This window comes from Pelecanus crispus, chromosome 1 (assembly GCF_030463565.1).
Source record: "Pelecanus crispus isolate bPelCri1 chromosome 1, bPelCri1.pri, whole genome shotgun sequence".
Taxonomy (NCBI): Eukaryota; Metazoa; Chordata; class Aves; order Pelecaniformes; family Pelecanidae; genus Pelecanus; species Pelecanus crispus.
In genome coordinates, this window is record NC_134643.1 from 159119808 (window position 1) to 159141249 (window position 21442).

The 21442-nt window shown below is 39.8% G+C and overlaps 1 protein-coding gene across 1 annotated transcript in view; it reads right to left on the reverse strand.

Moving 5' to 3' along the window:
- MCF2L (MCF.2 cell line derived transforming sequence like) overlaps positions 1-21442 on the reverse strand; it is a 168088-nt gene that overhangs the window by 19469 nt on the left and 127177 nt on the right. Inside the window, 13 exon segments of the mRNA XM_075711408.1 lie at positions 425-486; positions 488-502; positions 1553-1623; positions 1770-1929; positions 2636-2827; positions 3045-3236; positions 4110-4229; positions 5201-5315; positions 7083-7207; positions 7887-8036; positions 8546-8662; positions 9194-9313; positions 20643-20733. Of these exon segments, the coding sequence (XP_075567523.1) occupies positions 425-486; positions 488-502; positions 1553-1623; positions 1770-1929; positions 2636-2827; positions 3045-3236; positions 4110-4229; positions 5201-5315; positions 7083-7207; positions 7887-8036; positions 8546-8662; positions 9194-9313; positions 20643-20733 (1530 nt within the window).

The window sequence follows — 21442 nt, forward strand, 5'->3', positions numbered from 1 at the left end:
GAAGTGATGCTCTTTAGTTTTTACATAAGAAAGTGATTTTTTGTAACATTTATCAAAACAGGGACTAAAATGAGTCAATAGAAAGACAAAGTCTTCCGAAGCATGGAGACCAAAACCTCCGATAGATTTACAGGAGGCTTATTACTCAAAACTATGTCATCTCCGAGACGAAAGTATGTAGTTATCCTGCCATAGCATCACCTCACTGCAGCAAAGCTAGAGTCTGGTACTATATGAACTATAAATAATGCTGCAGACAGATTGAAATATCTTCTTCCTCTGTGTACAGAGCATAGCCCATGCATTTCAAAAAGCACTGAGGCTTAATTCAGAGAACTGTCTTATCAAATCCTTAGCCAAACTCAGCCCTTTGCTGGAACCAAATCGGAGAAAAAGCATTTTTTGTTTATCAAAATATACTTACTGTCGTAACACAGCTAGGTTTTCTTCATCATCCATTGTAGATCCTCCTCTGCTTTGATGGAGCTTCAGTCATTTCACTCTAAAGAAGGAAACAACCAACCAACAAAAAAAAAAGTCATCATGGCATCACAGATGGGGGAAAAAAACACTTTAAAGTGAGAGCTTTGCGCTCAGCTCTACTTGCATGCGTTTTCACAGGAAAGCCTGTACTCCATTAAAAAATGAAGGCAATTTGCAAGAATGCAGCAAAAAAAAGTAAGTCAACCTGAAGGTCCTGAAGCACACAAGAACATTTAGACACACGGAGTTCTCCAAAGGCCAGCTTAGAAAAGACCATGGTATGAGGCCCCTTTCCAGGAAGGCAACATCAGGAGCATCAGCATCTTGGAGGCAACACTGGCCTTACTCTGTTTTCCAAGCTAAAAAATGAAGTACTGTGCTAACTTTCTGGTTACTTCCTGATTTGACACAGAAGTTCACTCTTGCAACTTCTACTGTAATGGCTGACCTAATTACGGCTTGCTGAAAGAAATGAGAGGTTCTGCTTTCAATCCCCCCTTGAACCAACCCTTTTCTCCAACTGTTGTCCCTACTGGTCATGTGGTCCTGCCTTCCTCCTTGCATTGTCTCTTGCTGAACCTTTCCCGAGTTGATTAAACTCTCTAACCCAGTGGGAAACTACTTGTTTCTGTTGCTGCTGTCAGGTTACTTTCCTTGCCAGAGGCAGGGCAGGAAGACCATCCCCACTTGGGAATGGCAACCCATTAGGTCAGGTGAAGCTGTCTTGGAGCCAACGACAACTACCTCTTCACTTCTCCAGTTTTAAGAGTAGCCAATTACTACTGGCAAATAATAAATATTTCCTGTTCATAGATTTTATATTTTGCTGCCCCTAACATTTTTCTTAATATAGGCAACTATTTACTTTACCTTCCCTCATACCCAGCCCAGTGACAAAGCAGCCTCTATTTAAATCACGAGTGCTGCACCAGAGTTACTTTGATAGGGGCAATACCATCACTTTTCCAGTGGAATTGCCTCATTCTTCTTGAAGTTCCTGAATATTCCATTGTATTATGATTTTCTTAAGCAGTACGTGCATGAAAAGCGCAAAGAAAAAAAATATTACCTTTCCTCTTCTGTAGTTTACCTTCCGAAGAGCACTGCTTTCTGAGTTGGATACATATTCTCTTTGAAGACCTAAGCACATAAACCAGAATCAAACAGCAGTTAGAACTTGAGCAGATCTGACACAGATGTTTGTGCAACCACAAATTACAGCTGAAACTTTCTAAGCTTCTCAGCATAGTGTGAAAAATTAGTTAAAGGCTACTACAGTTACTTACCTGGAGAGGTACAAGGAGATTTTACAAAGGCTTCAGGTCTTGGTGCAACGGGCTGAACGGGACGTGTCTGCTTAGCTGCCAGTTTCTTAAGACTTACTTGTCTCTTTTGAAACATTTCTTCCATACTTTCTTGCTTCTGGAAAACCTTTTGCACATGCTCCTACCGTTGCCACAGAAATTTAAAAAAAAAAAAAAAAAAATCCCTGTCAGAGACCTATCAACAAGCTACACTGCCATTTATAGCACATTGATTTGAAATTGTGATGGCTTTTATACCACATATAAAAATATTACCCTACTCTTCACTCCTAACAAGGCATAATTTACAGTCATTTAGTACATTTAAAAATTGGAACATCACTTCATAAAACATTTCGTGTGCTTGCTGTAGAGAAACCAATGGGGTTCAGGTTTCAATTTAAAAAAAAAAAAATAGGGAAAAGTTTTCTTCACAGTATCTGATGGTTCTGTTACATGAAGAGATCAACCAAGAGGAAAAGTGACATATTCTCAAGTTCTAAAAAAAAGCGGTTACAAAGCAGAAGTCATACAAATATCAAGGACAGGCACGTTTTTGCTACATAAAGATATTTCAAATACTCACTTGGGAGATTTTTTTTTTTTTTTTTTTTAAAAGCAATCCTACTATCTGAAAAATTGAAGTAGTTATTAAAAGGCTCTGAAGCCCTTGATGCTTATCCAAATATATGACAGGACTAGCACCTCAGGTAGGGAAATGTGTTGGTTTTCCAGTTCCCAGGTATAACTCCTAGTACTGATAATTTAGCTTTATCAATGGCCATGCAAGAGAGCAATTCTAAAATTAACAAATAGACACATAGATACACATAAATGTCTTCTGGTACCTTTAAATCCTCATTTAGGATGTGTGCATACTCTCTGTAAATTTTATTCAATTCCTTGATTTTATTGCCTGCACCAGTGTCCAGGAATTTCTCAATCTCCTGTAATGCTGATTCTGCACCATCCTGAGACTGACACTTATCTACCGGCTGTGAAGCCAGCAGATAAATTCCTTCATCGCACCACTTCATAGACTAGAAACAGAGAAAAGAACAGGCTTAGAATGCACCAATGTCATCATCAAACACTAAGAGGTCTAAAACATTTCATACCTCTACTTGTGACGTATTCAGCTATTTAAGGAGAAAACTTCCAGCACACCCAGATATTTTTACCTGCTGTTATGACAGCTGGTTGACTGAGGTTTTAGCAAATAAGATGGGAAACAGAACTGTTCCATACAAAATTTACCTTTTCTAGTAAGCCATGAAGTTCTAGGGATTTGTTAAGAAGATTCCTCCTCCGTTCTGTCTCAGTAGTGAAGGCATCACAGAGATGATGAAGTTCACTACATTTTGGAATAATGGAGTCCACAGCATAATGATTGCTTTGAATAAAAGCATCACCCTCTGAGGCTAGCATTCTGGCTTTTGCTATAGTTTCCTAAGAAAGCAAGCATTAATTTAGGTACATCTTTCCTTGGATCAACATCAATGAAAAAAATTAAAAATGATACCATTTGTTTTTATACAGTAAAATACACATGTTGATATACATCTTCAGTTAACAGCTGCCTTGCTTCATAAATCAAAGTGATTTCCTGTCTTCCCAGATGCCCAAGAACTTTTATGCCTCCTCCTTTATTGTATCAGAGTACTTCAGAAGCATTAATGAGTTTAATCGTATGTCTCCCTGTAAAGGAACCACTATTGTCTTTATATGCCTTAGTTATTCAGCAGCATGCTTGTGTGCGTACGTATGCAATTTGAAATACAGCTGCAATCTGAACCCAAATTAAAAAATACCCAACTCTGGCACCTCAGCCTCAAGAGCAACAGCCTCGCTTATAGAGCTATATATTTTATTGTGAAGCACAGATCATAATAAGGTTCCTTTCCTACTTTGTTCAGAGTGTACGTTTATGTTGGTCATCTTTTAACCTATTGTACATTCAATACACAGCTTTTTAATTTCTGCGATTTAATGAAGTAAGTGGCTTTAATAGGAATGGAAGTGGCCTCTTCATGACTAAGAGCAGAACTTGGCTATGTAGACACTTCATGCAATTCTTCCATGAACCAATCACACCGACTGTGGCTGGTCACCCTGCTCTTTATTCAGGGATGCCCGAGAACTGGGCTGCTCCAACAGTTAAAGACTTTATTCCAAATTCCTTCTGCATATTACTTGAGACACTGATTCTGCACTGTTGTCAGCTTAAGCTCTGCTCATAAAATACACTCAATAATCAAATGCTGTTCCCCTCCATACATGCATTGTCACGCTAAAAATTAAGGAGACTTGCAGAGTTCTTACACGTGATTTTTCTTCAAAGTTGGCAAGATCTTTCAAAATGTGCTCCACATGCGAACAGCTGTTTCCCACATCTGTGAAAGCAGACAGTCTCTCAGACACAATATCCAAAGCTGCTTTGACCTGAAATGAGACACAGCTATGTATCAATGAAGATGATTCCACCTCTCTGGAGACCCATCAGTTAAATAGCTGATAGCCACTATTTCCAGTCAGGTGACCCACACTATGGGGTTACTGGGACACAGAGACAAATCACTCTTTTGTCAGCTTACCTTTACCCCTAATTCAAATGAAAACAAATACAAAGAAAAGGCAGTGAAGTAATCCTATTTCCTGGTACTGAAAAAAAAATGCAGGAAAACTAATGCTCAGGAAACGTTTATGATCTTGCTTTTACCAGATGACAATAATAAAAAGCAACATTAACATAAACAGCAAAATGTGTGGGAGAGGTCCTCACCCTAACAATTGGTTGAGAGGCAGGCAGACAGACACACACACTTGTAAGAGGGTTTCCGAGCGTAGCTCCCATGGAGACACAGGGGCTGTGCTCTGAGATCAGCTACACCAGCATACAGTGACTGTAGGTACCATCAAGCATATGAGTTAAACTAACATGAGATCAGAAACTGGCTGTAAAAATTTTAGTTCAGCCTCCACCCAGCTTCTAACGTTGTGGTTGCAACTTCCCACCCACAGCGTTGGAGACTGTTTTAAGAAATTTCAGCCAGAACTTTTAGGTAAGTCTTGGTTCCATAAAAGGGCCTATTGGCAAGATGAAAGTTTTGCAGCCAGCATATTATGCTTCTGTGGTGGAGAACAGGTTTCAAAGGAGTTTTTGAATGCTTACATACTGCTGGGCCCATGTTAAAAAAAAAATTGTAAGACTGCAGAAGAGAAGCTATTATGTCTCTATAGGCAAGTATTCAAGGTAGTAAAGATAGCAGGATGTCAAGTAAGGACACGTACAAGAAAAAGGTTGGAGAAAGCTTTCAAGCACACACAAGAGCTGCAAAAATAAGAGGGGGAAGTATTTTCTTCTGAATCATTTTTATATTATCAAATATTGACTGCCACCAAGAAGTTCTCACCTCTCTAAAATTCTGTTCAAAATTCCGGAGGTGCAGACACTGCTCAAGTTTTTGCTGATGCTTAATCCAAAACTCATCAAAGGCAGTCTCCGTTTGATGTAACTGAGCCAGAAGCCTTTAAAAAAAAAAAAAAAAAAAGAAATACTGTAAGAATGATGGGTGCAACCTTCAAGGGACAATACAATCTTCCACAGTAAACAAAAAGCCTCCCCAAAGCAATATTTTCCAGAAAAAATAAACTGGATACAGGAAACTTTTTGAGTATTGCACAGAATTGTTTCCTAGAATAACACTGACGTAAAACTGAAACCCAGCACAAACATTAAGTTCTGAAAAATTGGCAAGTGCTGATTTGAAGCTAGCTGCTGCACATACTACTTCTCAGCTCTGGCCTGGGGACATGGCGACTTGAGGCTAGCAAACATAAAAACATGTGTGGGCTAGGACCCAGAGGAACCCAAGCCTTGGGCGATAAGGAAAAATGAAGGCAAAAATTCGTACTGCTGTGACCAGCCAGCTGCCCTTACGTTTTATTCCTTGGAGCAAGGCTCATAATAAACCTGAAGGTCATTGCTCCTCCTCTTCTGAGCAGAATTACTACTTAAATATCACAGGCAAGTGTACAGCAGTACTGCGATTAAAAGAATCTTCTCCAATTATAGTTTTGGCCAATGCCTTAAGGCTTTTACTTTTCAACTTGTCTTCCAACATTGCATTTGACAGTATGGAATCCTGTGGACTTATCTTTACAGTGTGCTTTGCTGTACTTAGGCTATATCCAGGGAAGGCCATACATAAGAATTTTAATGAATTTTTGTCTTTAATAGCAGAGAAACGAACCTTGAATTTACAAGTTAAAACTGATTAGAAAAAAGGTGGGGACACACACGTACACACAGTTTGTTCCAGCTTCCGTCAGATATTGTATTGAGTGGGAACATTTTGGATAAATTAGTAACCCCCACCCCGATTGCCCTTCGTATAGCTGATAGCAACAACAACTAAAAAAAGTGACTTCTGCCAAGCTTTGTGGATTGGAACGGACAGTTATTTGGAAAGAAAAGTCAGCCCGAGTGTAACAGAAACATGGAATGACAGACAAAAAAAGAATGCAGAATACTGCCTCGGGGAAATGAGCTATGCTTTCATAGCTTTGTGCAAATTTACATCTGTGCTATGGTGATATCATGTCTTGAAAACTGGCAGTAATTTGAGGGAGGTGGGGAGCAAAGGAAAACAACATCTATTACTCGTATGCCCAAAGGAAGCATATAGGAAGTTTGTGCATAGACACTTCAAGAGCGGTGTACTCCCTAGCAGCCCTTTAAAGGCCACTAATGACATTGCTAAGATATCAGCAACGTTAGAAGCTCCTTCAGACAGGTTTAAAGAAAAAGAAACCTCCCACTTCAATTCAAAAGGGCTTAATGAAAGTGGACAAATCTACTGAAAAGAATCGATATACCACTTCTGTCTTCCCCTCCTGCTTTCCCTACAGCAGTGAAATTTCCTTGGATTGCCGTTCGGTTTCTAAACAAAGCATTGATATCTTTAAAATAAGTAAAACCTGCTCAACTACATAATCCAAATCTGACAGAAAGGGGGGGGGGGGGAACCCCAAACCAAAAAAACAGCGTTACTTTGTTGGTACTGGAACTCAAACCGCATCTCCTATTACCTTACATCCAGGCAACCCAGTAACGAACATCAGGGGACTACTTTGCTCAGGACAGATCTGACAACAGAGGAGTTGTTTCTGAAAGTACCTTTCAGATGTTCACATTGTAACATTTGCTTATTTGCTACGCATGCATATGTAATTAAGTAAAAGAGCTGGGGAGGGGTCAAAAAACAGAAATGTTCAGTATTTTGCTCCTCTCACCTTTCTACTGTTGTTTGATTGTCTAGCTGATCTTGATTCAGTTTGTATTCAGGATTCTCAGTAACTGGTTTTGTAATACTTCCAAGGATATCATCTCCCTGTTCTACTGCTAACCTGATATCCTCCTACAAAACAAAACAAATAAACCACACACTGTAGTTTTGTGGTGGTGTTTTTTTTTTTTAAGCAGACTTCATAAGGCACCAAACTGAGGATTTTCTTTTAATAGCAATAGAGCAAGCACAGTTCAATTAAAAGCAGTGTTTGACAACAAATACAGACAGTAAATGCTAAATGTCAGCTCTTTCTATGTTTACCATCTTAAGATCCCAGTGTAACTGAGTTGAATTTTCATGATAGATAGCCTTCTAGTGTCTTCGGCTACAAATATCTCAAAAGTTTTAGACGTATAGTTTTGAAACCCCACATAGTTTTAATTTAAGCCAGTTTGAAAGAACATTTGTCCATTCTTCAAAAGGTCATATATTTTCATATGCATGCAAATACAATCAAATTTCTTGTTGCAAACAAAAAATTAAACACACCACTATGTATAAAGGAATTTCTGTTTCCACATACAAATCATTATGCATTTTGTACATTAGTAAACTTAGCCTCAAGAATTGTCATTTTTGAATGCAAAAAGCATTTTAACATCAAACTAAGCAAAACAAGTTCAGTAAGATTTCAATGTTTCACATTATTATTGTCTATTAACATCCTCCAGATTTTCCATTAACATTATTAGCTATAAATTAAAACACAGTTTAACTAGAAGATAGCATCTTTACAGAAGTTACATACCTTCATTTTGTCCTTCTTTTCTGTGTGTGTTGCAAGAAGGGAGCTGGTTGATTGCACATCATTTGGTAGTTCTGTTTCAGCCAGCTCAGTCCCAAAGGACTGAAGAATCTGAGCTGTTTGCTTAACCTTTTGGGCGAAACCTTCTATAGCCTTTTGGAATAAAACACATTAATGATGTTTCATGCTCATCACATGCATACGTACAAACAGACACACACACACAAAATATAACTCTCAAAACAAACCCGAGCAGATGAATTACGAGACTGAAAAATGGTCAAAGTATAATTTTGCAAGCAACAGATACCGTCACCATTAATTCCTTAATTGTATGTTTTTCCTAGGCTTGTATCAGGTATATCTTCCTCATATTTTTATAATCTGGAGTTATTCTACAACTTGAGCTTTTTCTTTCTTGTAGCAAAACCAATAAACCTCAACACAATAATACACTGTAGTTCCTTTGCTCCAAGTGTTCAGAAAACCACTCCCAAATTATTACTCATTTTTTTTTCTCTAAGATGACTAAGTACCATTGGGAACATCTTCTCACTCCGAGCAAGTCAACTTGCATCACTTTGAATCCGTTTTATAAATGACAGGGTATAAAACAGAAGGGTTCGTTAAGCTGAAAAGTTAAAATAAAAACTTAGACTTACAGTGCGACGGGACAGCCATCTGTTATGGCAGTAATCCAGGGTGCCACCAAGATCTTCTGTTAATTGTGTTTTATCAATGTAACCCTGCAGTTCCGATACTGAGCCCAGCATTATGATCTGCAGCAGCAATGAAAAAAAGTGAATGCAAACAGTGGTGAGAAGTCCCTTAAGGATTCTAAGCCCCATCTTTCAGCCTCTGATAGAGAAATTTCAGTTTAATACCGAAGCAAGTGATGGAACTATTTCCTTTGGGTATAGAATAAACAAATGTAACAGTTGTTTCATTTGAAGATGATGTAAATTCAAGTAACAGCAAATAAGCATGTGCACCACAGTTAACTACGTATTAAAATAAAGCTTATGAATTATACAACATAAATTACTCCATTGGGGTTTTTTATCTTGATAAACCATACATGGCTATTTTCTAAGAGGAACCTTTCATTCAAGATTCAAGAACTACCTTTAAGAATGGGCTTTTTTGTTGGGTTTGGGGTTTGTTTTTTTTTTTGGGGGGGGGGGGGGGTGGTGGTGGTGGTGGTTAGGGGTGGTATTGGTGGGGTTTGGTTCTTCTTTTTTGTCCTTGCTGGCTAGGCTAAGTACTTTAACAGATCCCTGATAATAAAGTGAAAACAAAGGATTACTTACAGGTACTTTCATTTTAAACTCATCTTTGTTGAACTTGAAAGCAATGTCCGAGAGAGCTCGATGAAAAAATCCTGTTGGGCGCAGAACGAGGACTAGTTGCAGGTTTCCCGGGAAAGATGCCTGCAAAACAAGTTCAGTCTGTTACTTGGTGGGTCTCAGCTCCAGAAAATATTTTTTGAACAAGGAGAAGCCCCTGCTAAACCACAAACTAACTGTATCAAAGGCCTCCCCTAATGGGGTGACCAATCACAAACCTACCAAGGCTTGCACAGAGAACTTCATTCAAAGAGACATTTACTCATCTTTGGGAACAGGAATCTGTTCTCCTGGAATCAAATTTTTCAGGACTGGCTTGCACTGCTCTTCAGCTAAGATTACATCCTAGCCAGAGGCTAATGAACAAACAGCGATGGCTTAGTACTTTTTCAACAGCACTACCTTCACGGTTACCTTATCTTCTCTTTAACAGAGGGTGCCAAGAGAAACCTCCATTATTGTCTGAATGCCTAACACCGCATTTCTAATTTGCACATATACTACCTTGCCAGTTGCCTACACAAATTATTGCCACCAAGACTGAATTTCCCAGACAGAAGCTTAGAAATAAACTTTAATTTTGCAGACAAAAATAAAAATCAAACATAGTAATTCTCAGCTGTATTTTTTCTCATCATCTTCCAACTAGTAGTCTGATGGATCTTTCCCAGTTCTACAAGTGATAGAGGGAAAACAGAAGAGAGGAGAAGGAAAGCAAAGAAATAGCATTAAATTACTAAAAATCCACCACTGCTGTGGCAGAGGTTTGCATACTTGGCATTTAGCCATTCTTGAAATCATGCAAGTCTTCTCTATTCAGTATTTCCACTGCAGGGAGGCAGTGAAACTCACTAAAGAAATTATCATTATAATCATTAAGTACGCAATTTTATTCATTATGCTGTTGGAAATTCTGTCACATCTCTAGCAAATTGAATTACAAAAAAAAGCCAACCAAAAAACAAACACTGACTGAAGCTGTTAAGCTGTGCTCTGTTTCCATGTCTGGTTGGAGAGTGGTTGAATACTCATTTTAAGGTTTCCAAGGGTTCCAGCATTGGAAATTACAAACTTTTAAAGAGAAAAGTAGTTAAAAGCTTTTCTGGAAGACTTCATAGATTCATTGTGGTTCCCCAGATATTCAGTGTACAACTGAGATCTCCAGTTGCCTAAGGAACCATAAGGACTTGAGCTTCACAATCTGTCTCCACCTCAGTGATGTCCAAATTTTCTAGAAAGCACGGTGGTTCGGTCCCAAAAGAGTCTGTCTGAGGGCTGGGTACAGAATCCAGGTAGTTCTGAGTGCCCACACCAGCTCCCCATCCTTGCACTGTAAACAGTCTTTTTATGTGTATTAAAAGTAGTACACCCTGTGGACTTACAAACCCACAGTTATCAAACAGAAGAAAAGCTTTTTATAGAAAATTCCTGACTGTATTCAGAAGCAAAAGTTAAGAAAAGTTTGTTTTAACCATTTTTTTTCTCAATTATCCAACTCCAAATTTTTTTAAGAAAATTATTTAACTCATACTAAGAAACAGTGTAAGAGTGGCCGAAAGAATTTTTTAAATTAAATCTCCTGAATAATCTTTTTGGAATGATAGCTATGTAGCCTATTTATTTAGACTGCCTGTAACAGCAGTGTGCACACTCTGACCAAGCCATTAATTTTCACCTTTAACTTACAAAGTGTGAAATTTATTCAATGGCAGTATCAACATTTCAGAAGAAAAAGCTCCAAAAAGAAATATCTTTTAGCTAATACATTTTGACAAAATAATGGGTCTTCATGTGAGATATCCACCTCAGCAGATGACATCCTGTCATGACAGCAGATGACACACTGTCTTTGGCAGGGCACATTCATTACCCATGTAGCCTTACCCAGAATACTGGGAAATGCCTATCTCCTGTTAGCTTCAAGTTGAGTAGATACATTAGAAACACACAGTGGCATGAAATGAAGCAGAGTGAAAGACACTGAACGGTAAAAATAAACTTTAAGTTGCATGTACAGTAATAAATTTCTTCATTCTAACTTTAAATTCTCACTTTTACACTTTGTGACTGTAGTCTAGATTTTACTCCAGAGTTTTAGAAAAAATATCCTGAAAGGGGCCTGGGATCCTAGCAGACCACAAGCTGAACGTGAGTCAGCAGTGTGCCGCTGCAACAACCAAGGCAAATCAGACCCCAGGCTGCATCCTAGCAGAGATAGACACGTGATCATCCCACTCTACTCAGCACTTGTCCAGCTGCACCTGGAGTACTGTGTCCAGTTCTGGTCCCCCCAATCAAGAAAGCTGCAGACAGACTGGAGATGGTCCAAAGGAGGGCCACGAAGATTATCCATGGGCTGGAGAACCTGCCCTATGAGGAAAGACTGAAGGAGTTAGGTCTCTTCTCCAGGGAGAAGAGATGGCTCAGGGAGGACCTCATCACAGTATTCCAGCTACCGCTTAAAGGGTGCCTACAAAGAGGACAGAGGCTCTCTCTTCACAAGTTGCCATGTGGAGAGGACAAGGGGCAATGGGTACAAGTTGCACCAGGAAAGGTTTAATCTCAATATAAGAATGAAATTATTTTACAGTGAGAACAATCATTCATTGTAACAACCTCCCCAGGGTTGGGGTAGAGTGCCCATTGCTGGAGGGTTTTCAAGATGCGATTGAACAGGGTGCTAGATAATCTCATCGAGGCTCTCTTTCCCCACAAAAGGTTGGGCCAGATGATCATTCAAGGTCCCTCCCAGCCCTCCCAGGGAGGTGATAGTCCCACTCTATGCTGCACTGCTGTGGGTGGCTCCACCTCAAGTACTGTGTGCAGTTTTGGGCACCTCAATATAAAAAGGACATCAGACTATTACAGTGTGCGTGGAGGAGGGCGACCAAGATGGTGAAAGGCCTCGAGGGCAAGACTTACGAGGAGTGGCTGAGGATACTTGGTTTGTTCAGCTTGGAGAAGAGAAGGCTGAGGGGTGACCTCATCGCAGCCTACACCTTCCTCAAGGGGGGCAGCGGAGGAGGAGGTGCTGATCTCCTCTGTCTGGTGACCAGTGACAGGATGCCAGGAAATGGAATGAAGCTGCATCATGGGAAGTTCAGATAGGACATTAGGAAAAGGTTCTTCGCCGAGAGGGTGGTTGGTCACTGGAACAGCTTCCCCAGGGAAGTGGTCATGGCACCGAGCCTGTCAGAGTTCAAGGAGCATCTGGACGACACCCTTAGTCATCTGGTTTAGTTTTAGGTAGTCCTGAGAGGAGCAGGGAGTTGGACTTGATGATTCTTGTGGGTCCCTTCCAACTCAGGGTTGTTGAGCCTGAACCCAGGCTGTTATTCTACTATTCTATGATATTTATACTATTACTGAAGCAAACAGTAGTAGCCAAATGCAATGCAATAGTAAATTTTTCTAAACTGTGTATTAGCTTTTATGAGATAGAGAGTTTAACTGCATGACAAAATTAAGTAGGGTCTCATTAATGTTCAATTCAAAGAAAACAGATAGAGAATACACATTACATTTTTTTCCCATCTCAGCGTGTCTACCCCAAATGATGCGGTTGAAATCACTAGTCTTGTATCATCTAGACTAATTCCCATTCAAGACTTGCCAGAAGTTTTCTCAACCTCTCAGCAAAAGCTCAAATTCTAGATGACTATCTACAACACTGTTCTTGTTCCCACTAGTCTGTCTCCTATGCTTGTTGTTTCCCCATGTCTGTCCCGCTGCCTCCCCGCAACCAACCAAACAAAAAACACCCCAGTCTCAAAAAATCATTTCTCCTCTGCTTGTCGTAGCTAGGAGTCAAATCTTCAAACTGACCTTTGTGAAACAACACCAAAAAAGGGAGGATTGCTACAGTAAACAATGCTGGACCAGTGCCAGCTATTCCAGTTTATCTGAGCTTATATCTTCACTGCCCAAATACTACTATTTTCCTAATTTTTTTTTTTGCTTTCTAAAGCCCTGGTGACTTGTAGAGACAATGATATGATGCAAGAGACACTCCTTAGATGTGTTTGAACTTTATCAACCAGTCAACTTCACCCTGAACAAGAGAGAACAACAGCAACAAAAAAATCTCTGCTCCAGTCCAGCAACATATTTGTTTGAAGCCATTGTATGCTAAACAGGCAGAGCAAACAATGACTTCTCAACAATGCTCTGCCAAGTGTTAAGCACAAAAATAAATATTCATGTATGCTTAGCAGTGTCATAAAATAAAGTGCCTTCAAGGACTGTTTTAGTGAAGTCACTGAACATCATTGTGACTTGAAGTGGGGTTTGTGTGCTTGAAAACTGTTTTTTCCAAAAGTGTGTATCTTTACTAGATTAATTAATATCAACTGCTCCCCCAACATCTTGTCTCAAATATTGCACTTCAACTCATTTAATGCCTATGCAAAAGAGACCAGTGGGGAAAAAAAACCACTGTAGTATTTTTTGTCCCCTCTATGAAAATTAGGGTAGCCTCTATTCTATTCTAGCCCAACCCATATATCCTTCATCTCACTTGCATCAGCACTGGCACTTACTTGATTAGTTTTGTATCTACTTACCTCCTTCACTTCCCCATCCAGTCAGGCCAGTGCCAATTCCAAAGATACAGAGAAAGATACAGACATGCATGTAGTTACCAGCTTTGAAATAAATCTGACCAAACCAGGAATTTATATACAGCACAGCCCTTAAGTCAAAGCTTTCCAATACACTGAGATCTTTGCTGCCCTATGAGTACCCCAAACCTGGAACATGGGAAGAACTTTCACTCGTTGGACAAAACAGGAGCTACCTTAAATCCTCCATGAAATCAGTTAATAAATACTCAGGAGAAGGTTGACCTGCTTGCTTTCAGGCTTCCGCTGCTCAGGGATGGGGAGCTTTCTTACTGCATGCTCCAGGCCTCTGGAAAGGGGGAACTTACAGAAACTGAACCCAGCTGGCTTTTGGGCAAAATATAAAATTAAGTTAGTAGCATATAATCTTAACTATCACTTTCCTTCACAGAATAATGACAGAGGGGCTGTCTGTAGCACCAGTACTGTGACCCTGAAGTTAAGCAGCTGCTAACAGGGGGAAGTAAGGAGAGGCAGGCCATCTTACAAATGAAGATGACATGATGCTGAATGCCTGGTGAGGAACAACAAAAGCTGAGCAGGAAACACCACCTGCCTGATGCTTGGTAAGGGGTGGTAGCAGCTTATTTGCAGGGAAGGAAGGACAGTATTTCCCCAAAGACCGATACTGAGATTCTTCCTATCTTCCGTTTCCACTGTGTAACGCGGTCTTGCTCTGCTGGTGCCAAGAGGGAGCCATTTAAGTTACTCAACAATTTTACCTGCACCAGTCAGGCAGAGCAGCAATCCCATGCGCTCCGGCCTGACAGCAATTGTAAACCATACATATGCGCTACAGGCTATTGGGCAGACGGCATTTTCAAAGGAGGAGTAAGTCCCATTAAATGACATACTTTACACAGTAGTCACAATATTCATTGAGACAGGATGCAGTGCTGCCAGGCTGCCGCTCCGTGGAAGAGGCAGCGCAGGAGCAGAGTGGTGGCCAGGGTCTACAACCAGGAGCTGGTCACTACAGCTTTCAGCAGTGAATACCAGAAATTGAGCTTTTGAAAAAGAAACGAACACCTTTGGCTTTTCAAATCTCAGGTTTCCTCCTATGGCTTATTTAGTATACAAAGGAATGATGTAGATAGATAGGTATACCTTTTAGACAGAGATGCACTTAAAATAAAGTTGCAGTCTGCTGTTCAATGCCACAGAACAATTCACTCAGCTGCCCTGGTGCTCAGAAGTCTTTTATACTCCTACACAGCAAAGGAAAACTGTTCTGATAAACAATGAACCTACAATCCCTTTTCTTCTGCTTCCCAAGTAAACAGCCAGCTTTCATAAATATCTGAACCATGCGAGCCATCAAAGAGCTAATGCTTGACTCGGTTTTAGTAGTTCTGCCCTAAAATACTTGAAACAACACTATTTTTCATTTTTTGAAGAGCTTCAACATACCCGCATTACCAAACTCTGTGGTGGTGTTTTCCCTTCTGCACTTACTAGTATGCCGCAAGCCACAGGGCACTTCTTTCCAAAATACCTCAGTATATAAAGGAGCTAATAAGTACTCTTTTTTTTTTTTTTTTTTTTTGGCAAGACTGTTTATTCCTGGCTAGAATGAAGTCTCTTACACAGGCTTCTTGTCAAGAAAGAATCTTGAATTAAATCAATTCATAAAAGAAGCAGTCTGAAATCTAGCTTTAAAAACATTGAGCTGTTTTGCATTAGATCTGGGCTTAATGCTTGTGATGTTATGATCCTGTTTTCAGAGTTTAAGTGATTCACTTCTCTCTTTTTATGTATTAAAAAGCCATGTAATAAAAAAGAAAAGTGGCAGACTATACGAAGATAACTGTGAGAGTGCCCGCACATGTAATATTCTCAAAACATCCAAAGCAATAAGACAAAACCATACAGCATCTCAAAATAACCTTTTTAGCTTATCATTTACTGGAATCATTCATAACAATAGCTACAAAATTAATGTAAATACTGTTCTTGCTTCATCATCCTGTCAAGTTCTTTGTCTTGTTTTGAATCCAAGCAAAAATGAGAAGCATGACTAGTGGCTGTAAAAAGAACAGTTTTTTCAAACGTAACCCATACAAATTGTCATTACAGTTTTCAGGACATGATACAAAGAGCTAGTTAGAAACCGGGCTAGTGGGAAATACCTATCCATAACATAAAATAGTGCCTTTCATGGAGCATCAGTTACTAAACGCATCTTTTCTCCATCAACAACTCACTAAGAAACTCAACGTCTCTCTACAAACAAGGTCAGCGAACTCAAGGTTAGACTACTGTAGTTCACTGTTTCTCACCTTGGATATAAAACCAACGATAAGACTCCAGATGGCACAAAAATGGGACTGCCTGGCTCCTGCACGGTTTAGGCTGGTATTAGCACACCAGTCTCTCCATTGGCTTTTGGTCTCCTCCTGCCAGCTAAAGGTCTTGGCCCTAATCTTCAAAGCAATTAATGGGCTAAGCCTCTGTTACAGCAAAGGTGGCATTTTGATTTATGAAGAGCTAAGAAAAACAAGTCCCCTGGACCACGCGGTCTGAAACAGAAGGCATGAAACCTGCAGGCAACTCATCCTTAGTCAAAGGTGGCAAATCAGGAAGCAAAGTTCCCCAGGAGGTTGGATAAAACGCAACTCTTGTCACATTTAGAACAGGCTGCAAAGTTTTGTAACTGGATAAACCTTTCTCACTACCACTTGAGTGACCTCCATACCAACTGCTTCCTCAAGAGCAGTTGCCCACACGTAAGTTATTCTCTAAGCACCAAGTTTAAGGTAGTTTATTTTCTCTGGACTTTCAATATGAGGCTGATGGATGGCTGTGAGTGAAACTTTTCATGACTTTGAGTGCAGTTTTTTGTTCGTCTGAAAGGCTGTGTTCACGCTTCAACCTTTCCCTCAAGATGGAGGAAGACAATGATGACAGGACAACAGAGACAAAGACCATGCGATGACACAGGCTTCATTTTAAGAAAACACACTGGAACTATGAACAGGGCAGTGTGAAACCTCAGAATACATTGGTTAGTAAAGTTCCTTGCTCCTACAACTGTGGATTGAATATTGCTTGTTTGAATATGATAAGACTAGGAGAGAAAAGAAAAAAAAGAAAAATGGCGGGGGTGGGTGGGGGGGAACGCGAGTCATGTTTGACTGCATGGAAAGGAAAAGGGGATCAATTTGTCTGGTGTTTGTCATTCACCTGACTTCCGTTGGAGAATATGGAGCCGTTTTACCAAGCTCTGTGACTGCTCCTCCCTGCACCCTCATTCAGGAACCATACCTTATTTCCATGAGCCTACCCACTTGCTCAGCCACAGGAGCTAAAAAGTTCAGCAAGGTCTTGTGCATCTCTGTATACCGTGGTTGGACTGAAAACAGGACGTTATAATACAAATTTAGAAGAATCTCAGCAGCTGACGGGACAAAAATGTAAGAACTTTTGTAGCTTCAAACAACAATGTAATAAGAGTGAACAATTTGCAACAGCTAACTTTGATATTTTTCTTGTAATACCTCTCAGTTTTCTACAGCCTCTCTAGGAAGATGACAATTTACTGCCAAGACTTCACACTTAACAATATAAAGCTTGTCTTTTGGTGTCTCTACCAGAGCTCCACCTGTCAGCCTGGCTATCCCAGTAGGCCAGATTCTTCCTAGAGACTCAACAGTAGGGATGAATTCTGTCACCTTACAGCCATCTAAAAGCTAAGCTTTCCCTATAGTCAACAGTATCTCCAGGTTATCCATCCCACCTATCTCAGACAGGATGAGTCGCCCTCCAAACATGTGCCATTCCTGACTGCACTGGGCTAGTAACTTCACTTTAGCTAAAACAGGGGAAAAATAAAAAAATAATCTTTTTTGCAGTGTCTCTTAAGCCACAGTGTCTGCAGTCTTGAACTGGCTAAGGGCAACCTCCTGGGCCACCTGCCCATTGCAACTTTGTCAAGTAGAGTATAACAATAGCAAACCCTGCATGCCTGTGCACATGCTTGCTACAATCTCTCTGTCACATCTTGGGAAAAGAGGGACCATCTTTCAGCCCAGTGCCTCTGGCTTTGGTTTCAGTTCTGCTGTCGTTGCACGTGTTTCAGCAGCAGTCATCCTGGGTAAACACTGCAGCCACTGCCCTTCCACTATGTCTGCAAAAATAGGTTTACTTCGTCTTCACAGCCTTGACTCTATCTATAGCAACCCTAAAGTATCAGCATGAAATAAAGATTCAGCTCTTCATTGCTCATTTTCTGTCCCAGGAAAGGAAATGATCCCTAACAACAAAGAAGGCAGAATGAAGCCTAGAAATTTTTCATAATAGAGAAAGATTTTCCACACTAATTTCAGCCTGAAACAAAAATTCTTTATTAGTTTTGTTTCAAAACATACTTCTAATGCCTACTAGTACAAACCAAACATTTGTGTCTGAAGAGTCTTGAAAATAACATAAAATAATAATTATTAAAAAAAACCCCAACATGTTAGTATGAGTTTCTGGTTAGCAGCTGCTCAGTGCTTACAAATATATTTCATACAGTTGCTGGGATATTAGTGATGGGCAGATGCTCTAGCCAGGATATTCCTGTTGGGCAGCACTCCAGCCACAGCACCCTGCGCTGGCATCTCTTATTTCACAAATCGAAAGGGTCAACCCCCTCAGGGCGATTAGAGACAAATTGGGAAAGATGGCTGGGAAGATGCTGCATGACCTAGTACAAGTGAGCCAACAGCCAAAACGCTCTTCTCAAATAATGTGAGACTCATATCCTCACACACAGCAATACGCTTAAGCAATCAAAACTGCTAGAGATACCAGGCTTTCAGACATTAGGTTCAACCTAGACAGCCCAAATAACACTCAGATGGTTCATCATCATCATCAAAAGACAACTCTGATGGTTAGGAAAACCAAAGAAGTGGAAGTTAAGTCTCTAGTTACCCTTGAGCCATTTTACAATCTTTGTCCATCAGCAGGACCCAGAGAAATCCTTGCGACATTGGTGCAAGATATGTATCACGTATACTTGGCTTTGAGCTTTTTTCTATTTAGAGTTCACTTATGGCAAATATTATAGTAAAGAAACCGTGGAGACTGTAAACAAGGATTTGTCACTACATCTTTTTTTGGAATGGGAAGGTAAAATTTTCAAGTGTTCAGGGATGACGTGACTACTGCAGAAGCCCAAGAGGAGTACCGCCAGACGCAATATAAAGCCAACACTGAGCCGGTCCAGTGAAAAGAAACGGATATATAAAAAACAGATTATGCCTCTAACAGATTAGACTTCAGATAGGAAGCATGATTTCTCTTTTAAATAAAGCTCACAGAAGAATGAGAAAAGAAGAAGAAAGAAAAGTAACCCACCATCAACAGCACTGCAACCCATAAAGCTCGCTGCACTTAACACCCTTTTCCAGGCAAAGCCCTTAGCCACCAACACCATCACTACAGTGATGGATCCTGTATCATGAGGAATAGATACCCAGGTTCTGTATATTGTGCTTCTAGGCAAAATAACGCACACAGGAGGAATATTCCAATAAACATTAATATTATGGCTATAAGCAACATGTCTGTACTTGCCCCCAACCCCCTACCCACCTCAATTGCGTACATAAAAGGACTGTCATATGTGGAATACTTATCTGTCTTTAAAGAGAAACTACAGCATTGAATTTGGAAAGAATTTTAAAAATTCCAGAAATAGAGTCCTTTTCCTTTAATCACCCCAAATTGTGCTTTCAGTTTCCACTACTGGAATCTGTTCAATGCTGCATCTCAAAATTTCAAAGTGAGCTGCAAAAGCAGGTTTTGCTAATATTTCTGTATATTTTTAATATTTTAGCATTCCTAAACATACTTACTGTGGAAAAAGTTGTATTGTGGGAATATTATATCATTATATATTCATTCATAGAAAGTCATATAGCGGGAATGATACATTACCTTTAAATAAATACCTTTTAATTTACAATAAACAGTTCTTTTTCTTTGGTCAAAATGGGGCTACACAAAAATGACATTTACTGTTTTGATTTGACTTTTTACAGAGCTTAAAATTTTCAGCCATGAAGAATTAAAGAAAAGATGCTTACAGCTCTGTTTTTCAGCACTTACTGGGAAGATTATCAACACTAACAATTCAAGCAAGGATAACAAGAAAAACAACCCCATAAAGTAAACGAACAGTATGGTAAGCACATGATAAACATGAATTTGTCTTCTCCTACTTGTGTAAAAAAAACCCCACACCCTCTAATAAGCTTAGTTTTCATATTTAAAAAAATACTTATTAAAAAGGAGACTGAAAGTAACCACATATGCTGTTGATTGATCATAGTAGGTATGTAAGCTTTCCTTGCTTACAAGCAACCTTTGTTTTAATTCAAACACCACAAGATCAGCTTTTACACCTGAATTCCTTTCACATGTGGTAAACTTGAATCAGGACGCTCATCCTCAACTCTTCCTAAAAAGGAAGCTCTATGAGATAGATGCACAGGCTGTCCACGTAAATATGAGTTCCCACTTGGGAGAGCTGCACGCTGCACACGTTCACACGCAGACACACACACGCTCTCCAAGTGCCTTCGCAGGCTAACGTCCTGAGCTGCAAACTGCATTAAAAGCACGTCATCAACACATGATGCTTGGTCCCAGTCAGCTGGGATACAAAAGCACTACTGGATACTTTTTGTGTCATGTATCAGCTATCATTTTGTTGAAGAAATAAAGTCATTGCTGCTTTTCTAATTGTAAGAGGAAGGTTCAACATGGAAGATCTTTCTAAGGAGTTAATTTAAACCAGTACTCACTGCTATCCGCAGTATGGAAGCTTTCACAGAGGTCCATTTGTCCTGTCTGCGATCTATGACAAGAATAAATCCAATTCCAGCATCTCGTAAACTAAGTTTGGAGAAGGAAAGAAGAAAAAGAGAAAGTTTAGTTAAAAATACAAATGAAACTCCTCTGATCCTCTCACTAAAAAAAAAAGCTGTTAAAAACTAGTTAAAAAAAACGTAGCTTGACCTTTTTGTGCAGAATCTTCTCTTAGATGTTTAGATGAAGAAATACTATACTACACAGATACAGCAGTCCTAAATAAGTTCCACAGAGCTTCAAACCATATTAAAATCATGAATTCTTCTTTTGCATGAAAGACAGTTTTTACATTTCTTGTACTGAGATTATTTCAGAGGAAAATAAACCCCTTTGATTCTCCATTGCTTTGGTGCTGATATAATCCCTCCTTCATGCTGCTTTCAGCATAATTTCAGGATCAAAACAAAGTTGTTTTCCTTTTGCATCTACTTTTAACCTTCTGTTTGAGTCGTCTTCCTCCTCACTGGTATTCAAAACTCCTTAAAAAACGCAGATCCTTCTGATCATTCTGCGATACTGCTCCACGCATCTGAAATTCTCATAAGCCTCCAGGTTGCAAACTTGTTCCCAGGTGCATTTTTACATTCACTGAAAGAAAAAATCCCTATAGCATTTAAACACTCCGAGTGAGCGATGAGAAAAATGAGATCAGATGCGCTTCTCTGGAATGGAAACATCTGTGAGGGAGATCCCGCTCAAATCCTTGCGTACGGGTGACCTTTCTTTTTCGCCT